The 23,051-nt window shown below is 39.7% G+C and overlaps 1 protein-coding gene across 3 annotated transcripts in view; it reads right to left on the minus strand.

The window, feature by feature from the left end:
* The window catches only part of prex2 (phosphatidylinositol-3,4,5-trisphosphate-dependent Rac exchange factor 2), a 96,543-nt gene that overhangs the window by 16,893 nt on the left and 56,599 nt on the right, over positions 1-23,051 (minus strand). For all 3 annotated transcript variants that reach the window (XM_008396340.2, XM_017301983.1, XM_008396341.2), the window contains 14 exons: positions 21,855-22,016; positions 18,857-19,079; positions 18,561-18,768; positions 13,580-13,759; positions 12,349-12,443; positions 12,023-12,105; positions 11,360-11,450; positions 8,191-8,319; positions 7,389-7,430; positions 6,207-6,304; positions 5,978-6,124; positions 4,020-4,122; positions 3,632-3,775; positions 3,422-3,536 (listed from right to left, as the gene is read on the minus strand). In XM_008396340.2, the coding sequence (XP_008394562.1) occupies positions 3,422-3,536; positions 3,632-3,775; positions 4,020-4,122; positions 5,978-6,124; positions 6,207-6,304; positions 7,389-7,430; positions 8,191-8,319; positions 11,360-11,450; positions 12,023-12,105; positions 12,349-12,443; positions 13,580-13,759; positions 18,561-18,768; positions 18,857-19,079; positions 21,855-22,016 (1,820 nt within the window). The remainder of the gene's footprint in view (positions 1-3,421; positions 3,537-3,631; positions 3,776-4,019; positions 4,123-5,977; positions 6,125-6,206; positions 6,305-7,388; positions 7,431-8,190; positions 8,320-11,359; positions 11,451-12,022; positions 12,106-12,348; positions 12,444-13,579; positions 13,760-18,560; positions 18,769-18,856; positions 19,080-21,854; positions 22,017-23,051) is intronic.

Raw genomic sequence — 23,051 nt, forward strand, 5'->3', positions numbered from 1 at the left:
AACACTGCAGTGGCTCGGCTCAAACGATAACGAGGTGCCTGAGGTCGGAGAGTGAAGTGAGATCACGGCCTGGTCTGCGGTCAGCTGTAAGACGAATGGGGGCTGGCAAAAAAAAAACAAAAAAACTACTGGTGATGTTACATACAGAGAAACCACTAATTGCTGGAAACCAAGGGAGCATATTGATTCTACCACATTTAAACAAATATACTTTCGGGGTGGGAGCACAACATCTTGCCTGTTGGTTTTCCATGAATTCCTTGTGGCATCACTTATGTCACCAGAACAACAGATGCAAAACTAAAAATATAGTTTAGACATTAGCAAGTGCAACTCTGCATGTGAAATGTAATTTTAAAAAACCTGAATACTGGAAATAACCCACAAAAATATAATTGTCTAGGAAAGGTATTCACTCAACTTAAACGTTTTCACCAAATTTAATATTTTATGTTTCATGATAGTCCAACACTACACAATTTGCATAACTGTGAAGTGTAACAATATACAAAGCTTTCCTGTTTTTTAAACATACTGCCAGAGTTAAAGTGAAATAGTCTACAAATCATGAAATGAATTCAGTCTCTGAAGCTGCAATTGCAGCAAAGAGTTTTGCAAAAATTGTATTTATATGCTCCTCCTCAAACTTTATAAATATACGGTCATGTTCAATAAATTAGGATATGAATTCCCATGAGACTGTTTGTCCGATTAAAACTAAAAGTAGTAACTTTTAAGAAGACATCAAACATACTTTTCCTTAAGCCCACAGTTTTGTGTTGAATAAATGTTGAGAAGTTCTGTTTCATCATAATTAACAAGCCCTGAAAACATTAGTCTGTGTGTAATTAGTCTATGTAATGTCTTTGACTAAGTGTACTGAGTTACTGAAATAAATAAACTTTTTGATGCTATTCCAATTTACTAAATGGGCCTTTGGACTCTTTTGGTCTACAACCACACCAGGAAACCCTTACACATTTCTTTGCTTAGAAAAAGGAGGGTGTGCTTATAGAACGGATGAAGATTTTAAATGAAAATGCATTAAAAACCACGTGTAAACAGTTCATGATTTGTAGACTAAATCTGATAGATTTAGAACTACCTGACATAATTTTGACAAATGATATATTAATCCAAGAAATGTGTTTGTGTTTTGATCAATGTTTTACTGTTTTGTAAATGAGTTAGAAATGTATCCTCTCACAGTCTCTATTACGTACCAACTCTGTCACAGAGGAGCTGCTGCTGAATGAGTGAGAAGTTCAGTTTGGAAATTTGATTCATGTTGAACAAATGGCCAATTTACTTAAAAAAAAATAAAATAAAAAAAACGTCATTTGTCTCTGGTGACACCAAGAAAACAGTGCACAGCGTGTCCTTCACTTTCAGTATCTAATAACCTTTTAGATAAAAAGTATGTTTCCAGCCTACATTACAAATAATATCTTGCTATATTTAACACTTTCCTCCCAAGTTTTGGATCTCAAGCAAAAGTACAAATTATATCCTCACACATTTTGACATCTTATTACTTGCAATATCACAAGCAAAAAACAAAAAAAAGCTTGCTGAATCAATTGGCACTAACTTTATTTTTGCATGGTCCTTTTCGTGGACTTTATGATTTTTAACTCTAACGTTGGAGCACTTTTAGACCAGATAGTTTCTATTTGTCTAAACCAAGTGATGACTTGATGTTTCATTAGGATTTAGCGTTAGCGCTGAAATCAAGTCTTTTGCTCAGTGCGTAAAATCCTCCTACTGTAAAACATTTGCAACGAGTGTAATCTGAAAGAGTTTGGAGAGCCCAGAGTAAACGAACAACTCAAACTGTGAGCTTCGGCAGATTCAGCTGAAACTAACTATACTGTGTCACACAGCTTGACTGCCTCCTTACCTAGCAGCCTTTAGGCTCACCCACAACACTTGCCTGTGTCTTCTTAGACACATTCACTGTGTGTTACTGCTGGGGCCTTGGCTGTCAACTCAATAAAAAATTTTTTGTCAGTGCAGGTGAAATTATACAGAAAGCAGCAGTACAAGAAGTAGAGCAATATATATATATATATTGCTCTATAAAGCTTAACACGAGCTGAGAAAACGGTTGCTTCCAGAACAGGTCAACTTTAAGCTTGACTGGCCATGAGCGGTGACCAGTCAATAAGAAACTCAAAAATCCAACTGTATAAATTGTGAATGCACCATACTAAGCGTTACCAAGCTGTACTAACTGCAATAATCTTCAGTGTGAAAGTTGATACCACAGAAAGGAGGCTCAATTTTAGCAATGAAGTTGGAGGAAACACTAAAGGTACAACGAGCAATTTCACAAGAAAAATCACTTTCAGGGTGTGTTGGTTGTTCCTTCAAGTCGCTCCCACAGAGATCTTGGCTTTGACCATTTCATATTTTTGTAATTTTGGGGTATACAAGTGAGCCTCCTGTCACAGAACACAGATTCATACCAGCTTTAGGGACGATTTTTGTCAAGAAAATGCAAACATTCTCTGACAAAATGAGTCCACTAGAACCAAGAAAAGACAAGAATTGTTTAAAAAGACAAAACTGCTGTTAAAAACAATCAATAAAATATTCAGTCTCCTCGCTTTATTTGCTTTCCAAAACTGTGCTCTGGGAAATGCGGCTCTCACTTCTAACCATTACAAATAAATTAAAAAACTCTATGAATAAATCAATCCTTGAAAATTAATATTTAGCTATGCTGAGATGGCACTGATGAAGCACGCAACTGCCAGGACTATAAATCTTTTAAAGCCCCCAAAACCGACTGCGCCGAATATGACAAAGCTCAATTATAAGGGAGACTGTGCTTATAATTTTAATTATCCACACAAGCTGCAGCAAATGTTAAACCCAAGACCAGCGGTCATCCTCTTAGGTGCTCATTAAGGGAAATAGGCTTAAGAGGGAAGTCACATTTAATACAAGTTAGATAGCTCTCTAACATTTGTCTCTCTGCCTCGGAGTGCAATTTCCCCCCCTCACACAGCCCAGGAAGTTAAACAAATTAAAGTTCTTCTTCACATGTCTTTCTACTTCATCACATTTTCCACACCTGGCCAATCACGGGGAGTCTCGAGTGTGTCGAAAAGCAATGGGGTGTAAAGTGACTGAGTGCAGCAGCTGCACAGAGGCACTGCAGCAAACCCGGCGGCGTGCTGTGCGTTCTCATCCAGCCACTGCCGCCCCTGCTGTGTGTGTGCTTACGGCCAATCGCAACATTCCCAACCGTGCTCCCCCTCAGCCAATCACCTTCAAGTTCTGCTGCTGAGCACTGACACTCAAACTCATCGGAAAGGAAGGACATCTTGATTTATATCATATCTAAGAAACTCTGCTGCACTACGCAACATGAAGCGCTGCTAATGTGTGTGTGTGTGTGTGTGCTATACTGTACCCGAGTCTTTTGTTGTACTGCTTGACCTTCTCCAACGAGGAAGCGTTAATTTGGGCCTGATATTCCTCCACCGACACGTTGTCTCTGTAGTAATAACCCTCCATGCTCTCCAGAGCTAAACATGAGGAGACGCACAAGGAGGTTTTCAGTTTTCATGATTTTCTGCAAAGAAGCCTTTTGTCGTTTTTTCCTAAAACTGACTCCTTTTACCCTGCGTAAAGAGTACTGGGTAGATTTTGACACCTCCTCCGTTTTTTAGCCTGTACGGCAAATGTGCGAAGTAGTAACTCTCCAGGTAGAAGCAGACCCTCAGGGCCTGGCGAGTGCCCTCCACCTGGTGGGAGATGGGCATATCTGCCGGAAGACAAAAAGCAGAGACATGGCACAGGTTAACAGAGGTAGCTGATGAATAAATGTATCTTTTATTGTAGTAGCATCATCTCAAATCAAAATTATTGTTCGAAATGCAACCAAAATATCATAGTTATGAGATCATGCTGCTGTGATTGAGGATTAAGTTACAGTTTCTTCTTAAAAGGAAGCCGCAATAAATGAGGAGAGCCCTGTAACTTGAGGTCAAACCCAAAAGACTGCATACTTGCTACCAATGGTTCTCCTTCAAATTGTTGGAAGTGGAAAGTGACCTTCTCCAGATCAATCAGGGCCACCTGAGTGTCCTCCAGCATGGCCTGCTCATCAGTCTGAGGAGGAAGAAACGGTGAACATGAGTTTATTCTTTTTACGGTAGTCTCTCATCAAACCTCACCAGCTGATCTGCGCAACAGGACTTTCCTCAAAAACATCTTTCATCAAATCGCATGGTAAGACATTTAATATAGGCTCATATATAAATGCAGGCAATGTAATTAAGTGAAAGCTGGAAAAAGAAACTACTTAAGAGAAGTATCTTTGTGACACAGACAGAACATCAGTGGCACACCCTGTCCATTGAGCATTTTATTCATTGAATTCAACATATCAGTCCTGACACTGTAAGGCGAAAAGACCCACCAGACCCACAACACATAAGTCAATGATTACTGAATACACACAGCAGACATTTGTTCTGATAAAACATTGTTTCAATTATTTTAGTTTAATTTATTACAAAATATTAAACTTTTAAACACTACACTATTACACAAAAGAAGGTGATTCCCAAAACAACCTTCACTGGCGTCTTGGTAAACTGCAGCTTATCTCCTGAGGACTGATGCATCTCTCAGGTTCTGTGCTCTTTTTATGATGTTTTGATAAGTTTTCTCAGCCATAGGTAATCTTCAAGACGTCTCTTTTTTTAACCTCCAGTTGTCTATGTTTTACTATTTTTAACCACAATATGGCTTTGTGATCAAATAAGCACTGGACTATGTAAGCTTTTGAAAATTTCAAGAATGTCTTCATTGAAGGCAGCTATAAAGAATTTGGTATAGCTTAATGGAGGAACTATAGCTGTTTACACACGTCTGTCTGTCTCCATCTTTGCTTTAGCTTGTTTGAATTTGTTTACATGACCCAACGAGTGGGAGGATGTGTTTCCTCCTCAGCGTCTCCTCATCAGGCAAAAGGAAGCACACATCTTCTTACGGCTACAGCAGCAGGCGCTTATATATTTCTGATTATAAGTCTCTGTTAGCCTTCCCTTCTCCCTTCTGTTGTTCTTCCTGTCCCTATCGACCCCGTCCAGAGAGCTGAATTGGCCAGCAGTGGAGGAGGATTAGGGGTCGTTATCTACAGGCACATTTCTCATATGAAGACAGAAGCGTAACCACCGACCTGCCAAGTCATGCTTTGTTTTGGTGTACATGCTTGGTTTAAACTGGATGTCACCGTCTTTGATCACTTCATATCAATGTATATCAGACAATTTCTTTTAACTTTCGAGAATTTCAAATCTACATCCACTCAAAGTGACAGGCGAGGACAGTGACGTCTTGCCCTTTTAGATTTCCCCCTGTCAACACCACAAGCACACTAGGCTGAACTAAATCCTCAACATTCAATAAAGTTCTACAGAGTCCAGATAACGGCCTTATTGTTTGATTCAAGGCTGCTTGAGGAAAGATGTGCCACTGACGCTGAACCTCTCAACATGACCAAAGTCTAAGAAATCCTTCGGAAAGCAGTAAGGCTTACTAAGATTGACAGCAGGAACTGATGTGGATGCATCGTAAAATACCTTCAATTCCCTTTTCTCGTGCTCGTGGTTGTGTCTGTATCTTGGGGTGTTATGACTAATGAGGAAGACTGTTTAAAATTTCAAACATAAAATGAAATTCCAGTCTTATTTGGTCGATCATCGTTATCCACAAAGCATAACAGAAATCCTGGCTGAAATGTAATAAATAACCAGGAAACGCCACATAACCACAGTTCTTGTCGTCTGAGATTTTGCACGCAATCCAGTTCCAGGAGGATGTGGATAATTAACCAAGAGGATATGCCCAAACTGGTACATGACTCATCTAATGCAAGTAAAGGATTAGGAGAGGTGCAATGTTTTCAATTAACGTAAGTCCGTTATTGCCTACAATCCGACTGTTCCTGGCTGCTTACCAGATTGGGAGACAGGAGGGACTGGAAGTGAAACAGCAGGCCAGCGCTGGCGATCTGCTCCAGCCACCGTCGGCTCGCCTCCTGGGCTTCCTGGAGTTCCTGAGGATCTGGAAAGTCCTGATCCAGTTCTACTCCTACAGTATGGAACTAGTAAACAAACATCAAACAATATTATAAGAAAAACGCAAATGCTTTTTATAATGCAGGATGTACTTTCAGTGTGACCCACCTGGTTCAGTACAGCCAACAGGTGCTCTGAGAATGCGCACACCACTGCAACTAAAGACTGACAAAACACCACATCTCGTCGCAACTGGATCTCAGAGTCTTGAGAGAAAGGGGAAACAACACAAGGAAGTAAATCATGAAAAGGAAACAGAGAAAAGGCCTCAGCTGTAGCGAGGGAGGAGGTAAACAAAAAAACAAAACCAACAGATTTAAAATGGAAGTACTACGTGACTGGGCCAACAACTGACTGAGATGAGGATGCTGAAACCGCATCCTGAACACCCTGAGGTCAACAAATATTCTTATTCTACTGGAAATTCTTTCTGGAGAAAACTGAAAACAAATGTTTTGTTTATTCATGTGGGAAATAATCAGCTGCAATATTTTCCGAGCGATAAAAAGTTAACACTAAACGAAACAAATTGCCCAGTAGTCCCTGAGATATTATTTAATTATGTTGCGCGGAAGATGAAAACTTTCAAACACAATTTGCCAAGGAGCTCGATTGCAGTTTGTCAAAGTTCTCATGGAAGGAAGCACAGGAGTTTTATTAGCAAGTTTATTCACTACTAAACGTTTTAATGCCTGCTGTCCCCTTAATGAGAGCCAAGTAGAATCTAAGGTTTTAATCTTACCAGTATTGGAAGTTGGTTATTGCAGCACTTACACAATGCAACACTGGGATCAATAGGATACCAGAAGCAAACATAGTAATTCTGATGAACCGAATGAGCAAATATCAATGATGAGATAAAACAACATTAAATTAAAATAAACAAAACGATTAATTTGGTGTTCTGTTATGATAATCTATTAGTAAATGTTAAGTTTAACTGGCTCATAATAATGCAAAACTCTTCATTTTTTTAAAAATTAGAAACAATAGCTGGAAGATATCCTAAAGACGAATTACCTAATTAACACACAGAAAATGTTTAAAGTTTTAAGGGCGAGGGGAAACATGGTTCTTCAGACTGAAAAGGTTGGTGATGCCTGTTCTAACCTGAGGATATTCTATAACATTCGCATTGCAGACAGTTTTATAGATGGAACCAACTTGAAACAAATCATTTGAAAGTAACCTCCATACATGACAAGTCGAAGCCAAATCAAGCTAAACTAGCAAATGATTTAAAATGCACATAACACTGTGCTCAGTTTTAACAATGATGGCAGAACAAACCTGTATACTGCAGTAGAACCAAGAGCAGTCGTGTCTTCACCTCTGAAAACAAGAAACGCAAGAAAACCAGTGAGTACTTCAGAGAAATTTAAATGGTTTACATTATTCCTGCTCAACTACTGGTTTATTTTACATATAGAAAACCAGAAGACAGGGAGGAAAAAATATAACAGTTTAAATCTAGATTTGTTTGTAGTCATGGCCTTGTGCTACAAAGCAGGAAGCCACATTGATGAAAACACGAGCCTTGTGAGATGCATTAATAATAACTCTGTCTTTCTGTATTTCCTCGGTTGTGACCACCAGCTCACCTTTCCCAGGAGTGTCGAGTGGCAGACTGTTGGTGCTTGGTACAGTTCCCACTGTGGGCTCGTACCACTTTAGTGTGTGTGTGTGTGTGTGCGTGCGTGTGTTCAGTCCGGGAATCAACAAAAACAAAACCACACACTCCTCTGGCAATAAAAAATATCCTTTGCAATTCTCGGCGAGTTTTCAGATTCAGCTCAGCGGTTCTAATTTATGAGTCCCAGGATGGTTATAGGTTTACATTTTAAAGTAACAGAGCCATTACTAAGTGAAATAGTCTGTTATTTCAATTAATAAACAAGTGGGAGGGGGGGGGCATTGAAGAATAGGCCAATTCGAAAAACATTTTATTTAAAGCCAGATTATTTTTATTATTATTATTTTGTCTTTTAAACACAGTGTGTGACTGCGTGCTTTCGTGGCTTAAACGTTGTGGATTTATAATTGGCTTTGTGCATGTGCCATGCATTTTGGAGCATCTCAGGTGAACACTGACCTTCTACATATTTAGAAATGATTTGTGTGAGCCCCTGAACGCTGTTGGGAAGGTTCCATGGGTCCTGCTTGATGTGGAGGCGCAGCTTTTTGGCGCAGTTCACCCTGGGCTCCATCTCCTGCAGGAATTCTGTTGGAAAACAAACATAAATAATTATACTGACCCAACTCAATGTGGATTCCCCCCCCCCCCCCCAATGTTTATCAGCTCTAAGGGACATTTTAAATAGAAATAACTTCTAAGCCTTACTGAAAAGCCAGGAAAAGCAAGGCAAAATTAAAACAACTTCCTCAGAATAAACCAAGTGTGAAAAACCAATATAATAAGCAAAGAGATTATTAAGCAAAGAGTCTCAGGAAGGGATGCTGGATCAGATGAGGGGTTTTTTGCCAGATACTTAGATTTATATCTCAATTTTCACATGAGTATGATTTGATCTAAGCCATTATACTTTAGCTTTGGTTGCATATTTATGGTTGTTCTGTTGGAAAATCTCAAGGCTGTAGCAGCCTGTACTGGGTTCTTCCAGGTTTGTCCTGAGTTGAGCTCCATTCACCTTCTCCTCATCAGCCTTAACAATTTATTTATTCCGGACAGATAATAAAATGTCAAAACAGGAAAAAAAAAATTGTAAGACAAATAGTTATGTCAATTAACATGCAATTATACACAATTTGTTCGAAAAGGAGCAGGTAGAAGATAAAACAGACAGACGGCCGTTTAAGTCTTCCCACACAAGTTAAATTCATAAAGTATTGCCACATTCAAAGTGTAATTTTATCTTTTTCCGAAGAGAGACTTTGTGGTTCTAGACAAATTTCGTTTAGTAGGAGCAGAAACGGCTCTTGTAAAAGACATAAAACAGATTGTAAAAGTTGCATTAGGGTATTGTACAGGGATACTTTTCTAGCACTCATAGTATTTTGCTTCTAGTAAAACTTTAGCCTCATCTGGCCAGAGGACATTTTTGAATAAGTCTGAGTGTCTCCTACATGTCTGGTGAGCTGCAAACTGCACCCCTAGTAGCTTTGTTTTCACAATGCTTTTTTTCTTCCCACACTTCCATAAAGCCCAAATCAGTGGAGTCCATGACAAACAGTTGTCTGGTCAACAGACTCTTCCCCCTGAGCTGTGAATTTCTGCAGCTCCTCCAGAGTTACCAAGGACCACCTGGCTCCTGCTTCGATTAGCAATGTATTTGTCAAACCTGTCAATTTAGTTGGACAGCAGTGTCTTAGGTTTGTAGTGGTGTCATGACCTTTTCACTTTCAGATGGTGGGGATTTTGAAAGGGTGTCAATGAGATTGAATACAAACAGATTTTAAAACCATATATCATCTTCTTTTCACTTTTTAATTAAAGATTAAATTGCGTTGGTCTGTCACATGAAACCCAAATAAAAACTACTGAAGTTTACAGCTGTGATGTGACAAAATGTGGACGTCAAAAGAGCATAAACACTTTAAAACTTGGCGACAAGTCGATAAATACGTGTGACTTTTTAGCAGTTTTTGCTTCAGCTGACAAAATCTTAAAATAATCCAAACCTCACTATATAAACAAATAAATTGCTCATTTTCCTCTCAGGGTGGTCACAAAGTTTGTGGCTTTAACATTGTACTTGTATCTGGTACAAGCAACTTTTTCCAACCACTTTTTAATGAGTACATGAGTGGAAAAACCTTTAGATTTACATAAGAGACCAACAATAAAGTTTACATAAGAAGAAAACACCAAGATCTTACAAACAAGTGAAAAAAGTGTGAGTTTGGATGCAGGAATTCTGCACTTCTTAGATAATCATATTTGCTGTATTATCAACCACAGGCATTACTAAAGCCGAGATGGATCAGCGGTGATCAAGCCCTCATGTGCCTCCTGGAGGCAAGCGAACACAAACAGCTCTATGTTGTGTTTAAGTATATCTGCGCTCACTTGAGGAGAGCTGGAGATGAGAGGGAAGCTGGTGCACCGTATTGGCCAGGGTGTCTGGAGGCTTGAATTATCCGAAACGTACAAAATAAGTAGGTAATCTGCTCTTTTGCATAAAGTACTCACCGCTGTGCATTAAGGGACACGCGAGGACACAAAGACTTAGTTGCAAGTGAGTTTTGCACAGTGGAATAGAGACAAATGCAAGACAAGATGGTCTTTTGTTGCTTTTTGAAGAAAAATGACTCACTGGGAAGCAAGCTTGCACTACACACACGCACACACACACACCCGCACACACACACGCACACACACACACACACACACACACACACACTTTCTTTTGGTGGTTTATCTGAGAAATGGGTCGAGCCATCCGCAGAAAGCTTCAGGGATGATGAAAGAACGCTGTCAGCTAGTTTGTATTTGTAGAAGGAAATGATAAGGATAAATTTAGCCCTTTCCTTCCACATTTCCTACATTTCCCTGTAAGAGATATGACCTAACAATAGACACCAAGGTTAAACACTAAGGCTAAAATGGGGTCAGGTGGCAGAATGAGCTACCGATTACAGTGTCTTACATAAGTACTCAAACTAATTGAACTTTTCAGCATTTTGTCACGTTACAACCACAAATCTCAACGTGCGTTAGACCAATACAAAATATTTTATTATTTTAAAACTGAACTTTTATTTACAACCCGCTTCTCTGCTATCTCTACATAAAACTTATACATAACTTTATATTCATGTTATGAAGGCTTCGGATGGTAATGTTACAAAATCTGGAAAACTCCAAGAGGTCTAAATAGTTTTGCAATGGAAGCAGCGCCATCTTCACACTACAGACGGAAATGGAAATGAATGGAGAGAAAATGTTTAAAATTGATATGTTTTCTAAATGTTTATAATCCAGCTATAACACTTGCTCCCATGTGTCTGCCTAGCATCACAGTACACAACAGGAAGTCACAGCCGCTGTGTATCCATCTCCTGCTCTGTTTTAAGTCAATACTGGCCCTGAGAGCCTTTTATACCATCTTCCTCCTCTCAGACCCACATCAGGGGGTAACTCTCCCAAGAACTGCGGACAGCGCAGTTAAAAATGTAGAAATTGACAGAGAAAAAGGTGGCCGCGAGTGCACAATGGAACAAAAGCTCCAAAATCAAAAGGTGATCCAGTAATGACTGAAAAAAAAAAAAAGTACACGCTTGCATTTTTCTGGTGGTTTTACCTTGCAGCCCTCTTGCAGGCGTGAAGCACTTTGTCTGCTCGAATGCCCGCGCCACCCCCGCTCCTCTCAGCATGCTGGTGATTGAGTCCACCTGAAGAAAGCGGTCGGGTCAAACATAGAACACCTGATACAGTCTCCCACTGCGTCCAGATTGGAAAGTTTGCACAGGGGACCCAAAACATAAAAAATAAAAAAAAGACCCCAGCTGCCCCCGCATAACTAACACCTGCTTCCCCCTCGCCAAACCCAAATGGATTCACAGTTTGTGATGCTGGGGGGGCAAAAAAAAGCTCTATATTACAACATATTACAGGAAGCAGACAAAAAGAGCAGCACAGCTTTGTTCCTTTTCTTTTTCCACCAATGATAGAAATATCCTCATGCCCTATTGTTGTAAAGGTCCCAGAAAATATCAAGGCTGTTCCATTTGCCCTGCTTGGAGCTACAATAAGTCATCCCACTTTAGGTTTCAATAAACAGCTGACCTTTGAAAAATGAGAAATGTTCACCATAGAAATCATAGAAATGCTAATTCCTGGAACTGTCTTGTTAATATTTTAATATCTCAAGTTAAGGGAAACTTCTGGACAACAATATTGTGCAACCTTGAGCCCTCTAGGTTTCCTAACATAATTTCACATTTAGGATGTTTAACTAACCCACCTGGCTAAACAGATGCTCTAGGAAGCTGTGTAGTTTCCTCTGCTTGTCATGGGACAGCCACACACTAGATGGCATTTCATCTCCTGCAGAAATGCAAATACAATCAGTCATTTGGACCACATCAATGTCTTTCCTTTACAATAAAGAAAAAAAATGTCCTTGTTTCGTTCTTTTTTTACATTTTCTAAACAAAGGTGTAGAAATTCTGAACAATCAAAAAGAAGGACTTTTCTCCTATCAAAATTCTGATTAGTCCATTGCAAATACAAGGTCTTCACTTCCTCATGTAAGATACATAAAAAACAATATTTGTGATGTTTGTGCACCTGAATCCATGTCATCACTGTGAACATAGGAGCTGCAGTGACTGCTGCAGATGCTGCTGAAGGAGGCGATCGAGTTCCTGTTGCTGTTGCAGTCACTGATGAAAAACAAGAACAGAATATTATTGGAACTGTGCAAAAAGGTATGCGATATAAACCCAAGCACAGCTCGACATAGCATAGAATAAGTATCTTAACTCATCTTAAATACATTTTCATGTTTTGTTTAGCCTAGCTTATCCTAACAACTTAAATTATCTTACCTCAATTTAGCTCAACTAAGTTCATCTGATCTTATCTTTGGCTCCAGTTATCTTAACCTTATCTTACATCAAATTAACTTACTTTACTTTAATGTAACGTAATTATACTTTAGCTCTGCTCCACTTAGCCCCCCAACAGCTTGATCTATAATACCGTATTTTCCGCACTATAAGGCGCACCTAAAAACCTTCAATTTCCTCAAAAGCCGACAGTGCGCCTTATAATCCAGTGCGCCTTATGTATGGACCAATATTGAGCCACAACAGGTCTAGCAACTACGGTAAGCAACCGCCGACTTCATTTTTCCCCGTAGAAGAAGAAGCTTGAGGTGCATGCTGGGATAGTTGTCAGAATGCTGGTTTGTAATTTATTAATAGTTTGACAGACCTATCTACCTACCAACCGTCTATAATCAGGTCGTCTGCAGGTCATTTAGCACCACGTTCTCTACGAACATGCTGTGGGCGAACGGAGAAAGATGACCATCGTCCGGCCACGCCCCGGCCCAGTCTTGGAAGCTCTCCTTGCTGACTGGAGTTGGACTGTTTTGTTGACATTCATTTGAGTGCAGCTCCATCTAATGGATGCATAACGTAACTCCACCCTCTACTGTAGCGTCTATTCCATGCGCCTTACAATGCGCACCGCATTATATGTGAAAAAAGTTTTAAAATAGGCAATTCATTGAAGGTGCGCCTTATAATCCAGTGCACCTTATAGTGCGGAAAATACAGTAGTTTAGCTCAACTCACCATTGTTAAACTCATCTTAATGAAGCCTAGTTCTGGTTAGCTCAACTTGAGCTAAATTTAGGTGCATTCGGTCAAATTTGTTCAAAAATAGATTTGATCCAATGCATTTCGAAAACATTAAGTCATGCATTGTTGTTTTAGTATGAATGCTTTTATGACAAAGAACAAGTTACTATAAGCACCAGTTGTTATGTGAACGTCTCTCTCTTGAGTGTTACCTATACGAGTCTCTGTTGCTGATAGTGTCATGTCCAGAGTCCTCCTGCTCGTCTCCTGTCACATTGAAACACACCTTCTTCCCATTCCTCTCTGCCTTCTCCCCTTCGCTCTCTGCGGAGATGTAGCTCTCTGGGTGTCTCACCTCTGACGCTGCAGGATATGTGATGGAGGATAGAAGGCTGATGTAGACAGAGAGAAAAGCACGGGAAAAAAGTGAAGAGGAATTGCATAAAACACAAGATAGAAAGATCAAAAATAAAAAAAGTTAACACAATCGTCTGGTGGGTTGTTGATGCAGTGTTTACAGTCCGTAGTAGACGCCACTCGTGTCTGGGGCTCCAATAGCGGACTGCGTGGGCCAAACAAAACCCTGGCTTGTTTCAATTTGGCGCCGGCACAAAATCTTAAGATGCTCAGAGGTCCCAATCGTATTTAAAGATTCAAATATCATGTAAGGGGGCAGCTGTATCAACATGCTGTGACGCGGATGCAGAGATCAGTTCCCCTCTCTGTGCCGCCACTGACTTTTATTCTGTTCTGCTAGATGTCTATCAGAGCGGCAGGAAGAGGATGGACAGGATATTTTCACAGTTGCAACAACACATGGTGGTGTTTAAAGCCATATCCCAATAAATGCTAGGCTTGTACTTTTTTGATCTCCCCCCCCCCCCACGCATTTTCTCTGACACGCGATGTCTGTTTATATTTCGGGCTCCTTTCAGTTTGAGCCTGCCTACATTTTCCATTACGTCATTCCATCGGCCTCCAAGACATTTCAAAGTGGAAGCGTTGGAGAGGGACTGCGTTAGTCTGTTCTTCATCAAAATGAACATAGCTTCCTCACGCCAGCTAAACATCTCTTCAACTCTACCCTCTCTCTCTCTCCCTCCCAGCTGACCTCCTTTCCATTCATTTGCATGCCGACAAGGCAGCAAAGATGCCCTCATTACAGTTTGGTCCAGAATCTGCCACAATGCCCCTAAAAAACAAAGTGGCATTCCATCGCCATAGAGAGGCCCTGCTAGATCTGTGATTGGCTGCTCATTACTAAAGAAGTGAAGCTATTATGAGGACTGGGAGACATGGCAGAATAACAATACATGGATCAGAGATGGTGGCCTAAAGGCTCAAATGTAGGGAAGCTATGACCAAGAGAATGAAAGCAGGCAAAAAAAAACAAAAAAAACATATTTCAATGCAACTACTAAATTATGGCACATTTGGTTCTTCATAATATACATTGTTAACCTCCATCTGTAAAAGGAAATTCTGATGGAAAGAAAAAGGAAACCAGGCAAGAAGTCTGGATTAAATTTACAGCCAAAGAATGAAGAACATTGGCATCAATGCATATACCAATATCAATCCAGAACAAATATAACAACCATGTCTGCAGCTTAATTTTGAGTTCCTGAAGATTTCTTAAGTGCGCAAGGGAAAAAAATCAGGAGAATTGTTAAAGTCAGGAGAATTGGTCTCCGTGTTGACCTGCAGCAGCTCTGAGACCTAACAATCTGGCACCCAAACAGAGAGACGGGATTTTACCACTAATAACGTAGTAGTGAAATACAACAGCTGTGTCGCCAGAATACATCACATTTGAAGGCAATGAAGTGACTGTGCAAGTTTCTCCTTTTAAAATCACAAACAAGGAATTTGACTTTGGTTCTGTTTTGCTAAAGACATCTAGAGTGTAAACCATATTTAAAAAGACTGAAAAACTCTACATAAAAAGTCACATTATAAGACTGTATTTTGCTGATGAGTTTTACAGTACTACAGTAATGTAGCTGTTAAAACATTTTGCAGAAGACACATCTGCCACACCCATCAGTCCATATGCAGCTTTCTCACAAAAATCTGCCATTTGCGCATAAAAACTCAGCCACAAATCTAAGGAACGGATTCCTTTTTTACAAAATAAAGTTTTATAGAAGAAAGAAATCTATTATGCTTCCTCGGTGACTGTGAGCAGGAGGCTTCAGGATGGAGCAGTCAGACAATGTCTTGAGAGGACAACATTCTTCTCATGTCAGGAGAGTGTTTTAAAATCACTTATGCGCTTTGAAAACAATGGAAAAACTGACTATGAATTTTTTGTGTTTTATATTTTTCTGATTTTTATGTTTTCTGGCTCTAAAATACGACCATACATTTCCCTTTAATATAGATTGAGGTGAATCACTCCAAGAACCCTGCAGCTTTAAATCACTGCCAGGTGCTGTTCAATGTGCAAACTAAGAACAAAGTTATGGAAATAGAAGGCCAACGTAAGGAGATTTGTTATTCGGACTTGGAAGGGAGGAAGTCCTGATAAGAAGCACGTCATCGAGTATGTCCTCTCGCAGCTGTGACCCCCGTCTCTGAGGCATAGAAACAAAAGGTCACTGGTCCCTGCCTAAAAATGGATTCTTCGAAAGTCTGCCAAGAAGTTATGCAACGGCAAACTGTGTCCAAAGTTTTTATCTTTCCTTAAATTATATGGATATTTATACTCTGCTGTGAATATGCAGAAGACTCCCTTTGTTGGCATTCAGAACGGAAGAAGGATACGTTCAACACGACATATAAAATAGCCACGTCAGCGTTTCATTATATTCGCAGAATAGAACCTCTAAGAGGCTTACAAAAAGGAGGCGACTAAAAAAGTGAACAAAATCCAAAATCCAAGCTGCCTTTGGAGATGGCAAACAAAAACAAAGGATTGGAGATTAAAAAAAAAAGAATCTGGAGACCTCAGAAGGGCAAGAACTAGAGCATGAGAAGTATTAGTAATGATCCTTGGCCCGCCAGCGAACAGTCTAATATACAAATCAATCTAAAGAAGTGCTAAGGAAGGCTTCGCGGTCCCTCAGAGGTCAAAAAGATGCAGACTGCAACCAGCAACAAGCCAAATTAGTTACTGCGCTGAAAACCCTTGTGCCCATTCTCACATCCTCCTACCCTTAACAAGCTCCTTCTCTGTAGTCTGCATGTCGAACAGACAGCTCACGGTAAAGGTCATTATCGCTTCGCTAGATGCTTCCTGGACTCTTCGGCGTGTTGCGAGAATGCTGGCGAGCTAATTGGCAGTGACAGGAGCATGACAGAATTTGTCTCGACTCAGACATTAAAACCCTGCTGAGGACGCTGCTCATCATTTACGAAGTGAGCTGACAGCTCCGCTTCATCGGGCAACTTTTAATCTCGTTCGCCAAATTAAGAGGAGACTATTAATGACTAAATCAATGGAGTGATTACCTGAAGATTCATAGCAGGCTTAACAATCACAGAGCTGTCTGCAAGCAATTATTAACTGCTGTGCAGGTAAGTTTTATTGGTGCCTTGATGGTGAGAAGCTTTTACAGAGGAGGGGCCGTCTCTGTACAACACCCGCCTTTCTTCGTAGAGGTTTTATTTCTTGTTCAGTAGAAAGCTCCATACCCAATTTATAAGGAGTCTTCAGTTGTTTTCTTCACATAATTAACAAGATAAGAACAGCTTCAGATAAGTGGCGTAACTGGTGTTGATGTTGAATGAACAGATTTTGGCTGATTTAATAAAAACCACATTCCTATGGGGCATTCAATAACTCTGGCCTTGCACCAAAGGTAAGTCAGTCATCATGGTTAAATACTTTACAACAGAAATAAACATCTGAGCAGTCTGCAATAAAAACAGTTGAAGTCCCAGAGGGATTTTGTCACCTCATGAAATCGGGCCAGAACTTTATGACGTATTAAAGGTTGTAATATTAAAGGTTCAGTGAGCGATAATTAGTCGGATTTAGTGGTGAACCCGAATATAGCAACGAATTCTAAGCTCATCCTTGTTCTATGAGGCAAACGAAATGCCTTAGCTGTTGGGTTAAAGAATGAAGCACGTTAAATTAGAGTCAGAAGAAATTCATGTTTTCTATGTTTTCAAATGGTTTCATTCTTACAACGTGCCCTTCACATGTACCTCATTCAATTCCTTTCTTACAATTCATTCATCTGGACGAGTTTTTGGGTAAAAAAAAAAAAAAAAAAAAGGCAGTCCATAAAGTGGTTTGATCTGACACACATAGCCAATTCAGTACTTGATATGCAGTGTATTCATACTGCTTGAACTTATACACATTTTCTCACACTACAATTCAAAAGTTTATTGCATTTTAACCGGCCTACACAAAGTATTGTGTAATTGTAATGTAGAAGAAAAATTATACTTGGATTTAAAATCCTGCCATGATTGTCCTTTTATGTACCTGCCAACTTTACACATCTGGAAAATTCAAACTTTTCCCTCATCCTGCTCGGCAAAATGCCTCTGGCCTTGCCAAATGAAAGGTAGAAAGTCTGTGGTTTTCAGTTTTCACCTAGCAACCAGACCCCACTGGTGATCTTAAAAGGTTTTCAGGACTGCCCATTATTTAGCTACATCGTTTCTTCCCATCAACTCTGAGCAGCTTCTCTTTTCGTGCTAATGGAAAGCATTCCCACAACATAATGCAGCCACCACTATGTTTTACTATAGCACTGCGTCCGGGGTACAACCAAAAAAATCAGATTATAGGTCTCATCTGACCAGGTAGCCTCCTTTCACATGGCTTATGGCAATCTGAAAGAGATGCAGATTGCCATAAATATTTCACTATTCTGTGAGAAATTCAGAGCTGTTATTTTAGAACGCAACCCTGTTTGCTGGGTTCCTTGGTCATTATAATGCTGTTTGCTCTTTAATGTTTTCTAGCAAACCTCTGAAGCCTTCACAGTAGGGTTCATGCTGTAAATAAATTGTAAGTATGAATTTTATTTATGTTTGCATAACTTCTGAAGGCAGTTACTGTAGGTCTGTTCGATTTTACCAGCATGAGAGTGAAGTGGACATAATACAATGTACTCCATGCTTTTCTCTCTTTTTTGTATTTTTATTAATAAAACATGCTAACGTTAACCTTCTCCATCACAAATATGCAGTACTTTGTTTCTATACCATGAAGTACTTAAAGCTACTTACTCGTGAATATGGGCGCCGTGTGTCTCCATTTCCTTGACAGCAGCGGTGAGTTTATAAAGAAGTTTCTGATATGCGTCCAGGGTGAGCAGGTCTTCTTCTCGGAGCAGAAAACGAAGTCCGTGTCCCTCCATCCGACCCAGACTGTGACTCGACGGGGCAGCCATAGTTGTGATGGTGTATTGGGCATTCACCATGGGGTTCAGCTTACCTGTACACAAACCCCTCTCGTCAGTAAAAACCCTGTCACAGCTAGATAAATAATGAAATAAAATGCCCATGCTCTGCACCATCCTCACCGCTCTCTCCAGCGCTGCGTGCACTCTTCTCCAACGAGTTCTTCCTGCTGTCCAGCTGCACGCCAAATGCACTGCCCAGAGAGGTTGTGGTCTTGGGGTAGGAGACCTCCATCACATTGATGTGGCAGTTCGTGGGACAGAAGTCGCTGCTGTGGAGAGGTGAGACTTTGGCTTTGGCCTGCTTGAACGTGGGCCATGCTCTGTTCTTCAGTACCCGAGAAAACTGCATCAAAGTAAAAGAGAGATCCAGCCAGATGATGAGTTTATAATTGTCCTCATACAGGGTTTCTGCAGGTTTCACCAACTAAAATTTAAGGCTTTTTAAAGATCTTTTTAAGACCATTATGAATTAAATTTAAGATGTGCAACAATAAAAATGTACAAATCATTTTGTATTTAGTAGTAACAAGGTTTTTTGCCCAAAATGCACATAACATCGTATGAGTGGGCAACAGAAGTGAGTCAAAGGCGAAGATGGACGTTGTCCAGTCAACGATAGCGATACATTTACACTTTTACACGGTAGACACAAGAAAATGCTAGCTAGCAAGGGTATATTAGCATTAGCATTAGCATTAGCGGTACCTTCAACCGCCTCAATTCACAAACTGCAACGAAGATGTCTACATGGATCTCAAACATTTGCTTGACAGAAAAGAGAAGCACAAATTATATATAATAAGATGAAATAGTCCGGCCACGACAAACTTTTAAACCTGTGGTTAACTCATTTAAAGTCAACTTTCCTTTACGTGAATTTAAGACATTTTAAGGCTTTAATTTGAGATACATGGATTTATAAAACTTTTTAAGGATGCGCAGACACCCCTGTAATAACTTCCAGGTGGGTGACATTGGTAATTATAGTTTTTCAAAGCATGGAAACATTTTAAGAAGATGTAACCTTGCATTGCTTAGCTGATGTGAAGTATTGAAAGGCTACATGTAAAACACATTAAAGCATCTGTTAACTAAATGCCGCATTGTCCTTTACTCATCTGAGAGTTGGCTCTGGAATAAAAGCAAAAACACGCGTTTCAGTACAATTTCAGCATTCTCTCCGTTTCATGTGGCAACTCAAATATTTTAGCAAATCAAAAGATTTAAAACAGGTTCCTAAGATCGCCATTGCTCATACGTGTGGAAAAATCTCCAGACCCCGACACAACCCCTTCGTTGTTTAGACCAAGGTAAACGGAGCTGAAATGGTGCGCAGCCGCTCATATCATCGCGTTGTAATTGGGACTTTTCATGTTTGACTTCAGCGAGCTCCGGAATGCGAGTTCATGTTTCAGGTTTTCTGCTGAAGAGCTGCAGATTTCTGTTTTCCAGAGTAAATGTCAAACATATTCTCTACTGAAAGACATGTCTTTGCAACAAAACTCAGATCAATCTTCCACACGTGGATCCTGTGTACGCAGCTTATTAGGGGCCAAATATCCTCCAGAAGGGATCAACAATCAAGGATTTGTGCAGGAACATCTGACAACAGCCAGAAAGAAAGAAAACTTCTGAAAAAATTAGAGAAAATTGAACATCTATGAAAAACATGGTGCAGAGGGAGTTGGAAGGTCGTCCTGGATCCACTCAAATTGTTTGTACTTTTCCCTGAACTCCATCACAGCGCCAACATGCCGCCTTGTGTATTTACAGCAGATGTTTAGCAACACTGGATTATTTTTTTTTAAGTATTCTTTGGAGAAAGAGATTCCCATTTATATTATACTGCCTGCATCTTTTAAATAAGAAACAAAACAGTGTTTCTTTTCAGTTATCGTGGTTAGTTTAATGACAAAGGAAGGAGGAAAGGAGTTGCCGTAACATCTGTCATTTTATCATTCATTTAATTTCCATGTGGGATTAGAATTGAATTGAATATGGAGCTCGAAATTTCAAAGCACAAGTCAAAAATCTCTCCTTCTGATCACTTTCTGCTCCATCTTTCTGTTCATCTCGGCTTTAATCAGTCCCTACCTCCACACTTCCCACTCCGTCTCTCTCCCCGGAGGTCTGAGGAGGAACGTTCTGCAACAAAAGGGGATCTTACACAACTGGATGTCCTGGCTGTGACTTTGCAAGGATATTTATGAGTGGTAATTAATCCAAGACCTCTGTCTAATGTCGAGTCAGTCTGTTCTTTTTTTTCCTCACGTACACTTGCATGCATTGCCTATGATGGAATGTGTGCAGATGTTGAGGAGAAGTGACACAAAATGTCAACTTTTCATCTCAGGACTTTGGTTTACAAAGTCCTAGTTCTGGTAAATGTCATGTTCTGGGAAAGTTTTATTATTTTATCATTGTTTTCTAGCAATTTACAATAGTCATTTGGTCATGTTTCAAGCACAACCATGAAATGTCATGTACATTTCATGTGATTTACCAGCTAAAGTAGTACATTGTCGTTAAGTGAGACGAAAAAAGGAGAAGTTTTCAAGGGTTTTTACAAATAAAAATAAAGAAATGCATGTACTGTGCGTAGTTGTACTTGTTCTTCATTGCAAGTGATTGTATTTGACATTTCATTTTTACAAAATAGCTCAAGCACAGTCTACTTGAATATGGAGAATCTAAAAATCCTACTTGCTTTGCTCTTTTCTCAGTTTTTCTTCATATTTTACATGATTGTCTTTTTGAATTCTCTTGTAATTACGGTAATCTTTCATTTCCTATTTTGATTTCTTTAAACTTTACCTTTAATAACATAAAGATACCTAATTTTTAAAGTGCAATCAGTAATACTTTTATAACAAATTTATATCAGTAATGATTTCTTGGTTAATGTCAAGTTGTCATAACAAAGACATTTKGAATAATGTCAACTTTGTATTAAAAGTGTCATAATTTACCGAATGACGCTTTATGACAACAGTCCTAAATATTTATGAAGGCTTATTCATGTTTATGACAGTGTCATGTCAGTCTTATTCAACCCCTTCAAATAAAATGTTACCCAGGGTGCTTATCTGGTTCAAATCATTATTTTGCATCGTCGTACCTTTCTGTAACTGGTGATGCGCCGGTTGATGTGCTCCGCCCTCTCGCCACACATCGCATTGAAGCGTACCTGCAAGTCGTCGGGTATCACGTCACAGCTGGAGCTCAACCTGCCGCACATCTGCAGCAGCATGTCGTCGTTCCGCGCCAAAGCCTCCAGGATCTGCTCGCAGACGACGGTAAACAGAGACAGCGATGATGAATTGATATGAGAGAGCCTCTAAAAATCATACGAATGGCGCATGAATAAAAAGCCAGTCTTATTTCTCAGCAGAATTTCACGAGCAGCTAAACTGGACTGAATAAAATTCCCCACGTTCCATAAATTCATGAAGATACACCCAGATTGTTCCGATCAAAAATTTGATATAAAGAAAACAGGAAAGCAGGGGAGAAAAATGTAGCTGCAGGAAGAGACTGAAGTGGAGTTACCCACATTTAACACAGCACCCAACTCTCCAAGGATGATACAGGATGCTGCAGCAGATGTACTAAAATTACTTTCACTTTGCAGCAATGGGAAAGCGCCGGTACAATTTACTTTATGGCTTTAAGGACTATTTGGCAGGGTTTTTTCTTTTTCTAATGGCTTTCTTATTTAGAAAAACGCTTTACAGTAAAGACTATACGCTACAACTGTAAATCTAGCTCCAGGCATGTTCTCACGTTTGATCTGAAATAATTTACTACAAGAAAGGGAGATGCCGTTCATTAAAGGATCTGGCAGAGAGATGCTGCAAAAGGGTATTTTTCACTTCAGCAAGCATTGCATCTTCATGTCTGAGTGGATCTGTCATCCTCCGTGTGCTTTAAATCAATAATGATTCATACTGCGAACATCGCTGCTGGGACGTAAAAGGCATGCTCTTAACCAGGCGGGAAATGAAATAACTAAAATGCGTTCTCGGTTTTAATTTGCTTTGCAAGACCTTTTGAAAAAAAGCTGGTGATTTTAAGTGTGCAGAAGTAGCCCACAGACTTTTTTTTTTTGCACAATGCAATGTTTTTCATTTAAAATCTGAGCTACTGCATTGCTCATTTTTAGCTATCAGAGCATTACAGATTAAAACTAAATGCTTAGTCATTTTTAATTCGAATCACAAAATAGTGTATCCATTTCCTGCACAAAAAATGGAATGTTTTAGTGTTCTTATTTGAATATTTATGTTTATGTATTTTACTTGAATCATGATGATTT

This window comes from Poecilia reticulata, linkage group LG20 (assembly GCF_000633615.1).
Source record: "Poecilia reticulata strain Guanapo linkage group LG20, Guppy_female_1.0+MT, whole genome shotgun sequence".
Lineage (NCBI taxonomy): Eukaryota > Metazoa > Chordata > Actinopteri > Cyprinodontiformes > Poeciliidae > Poecilia > Poecilia reticulata.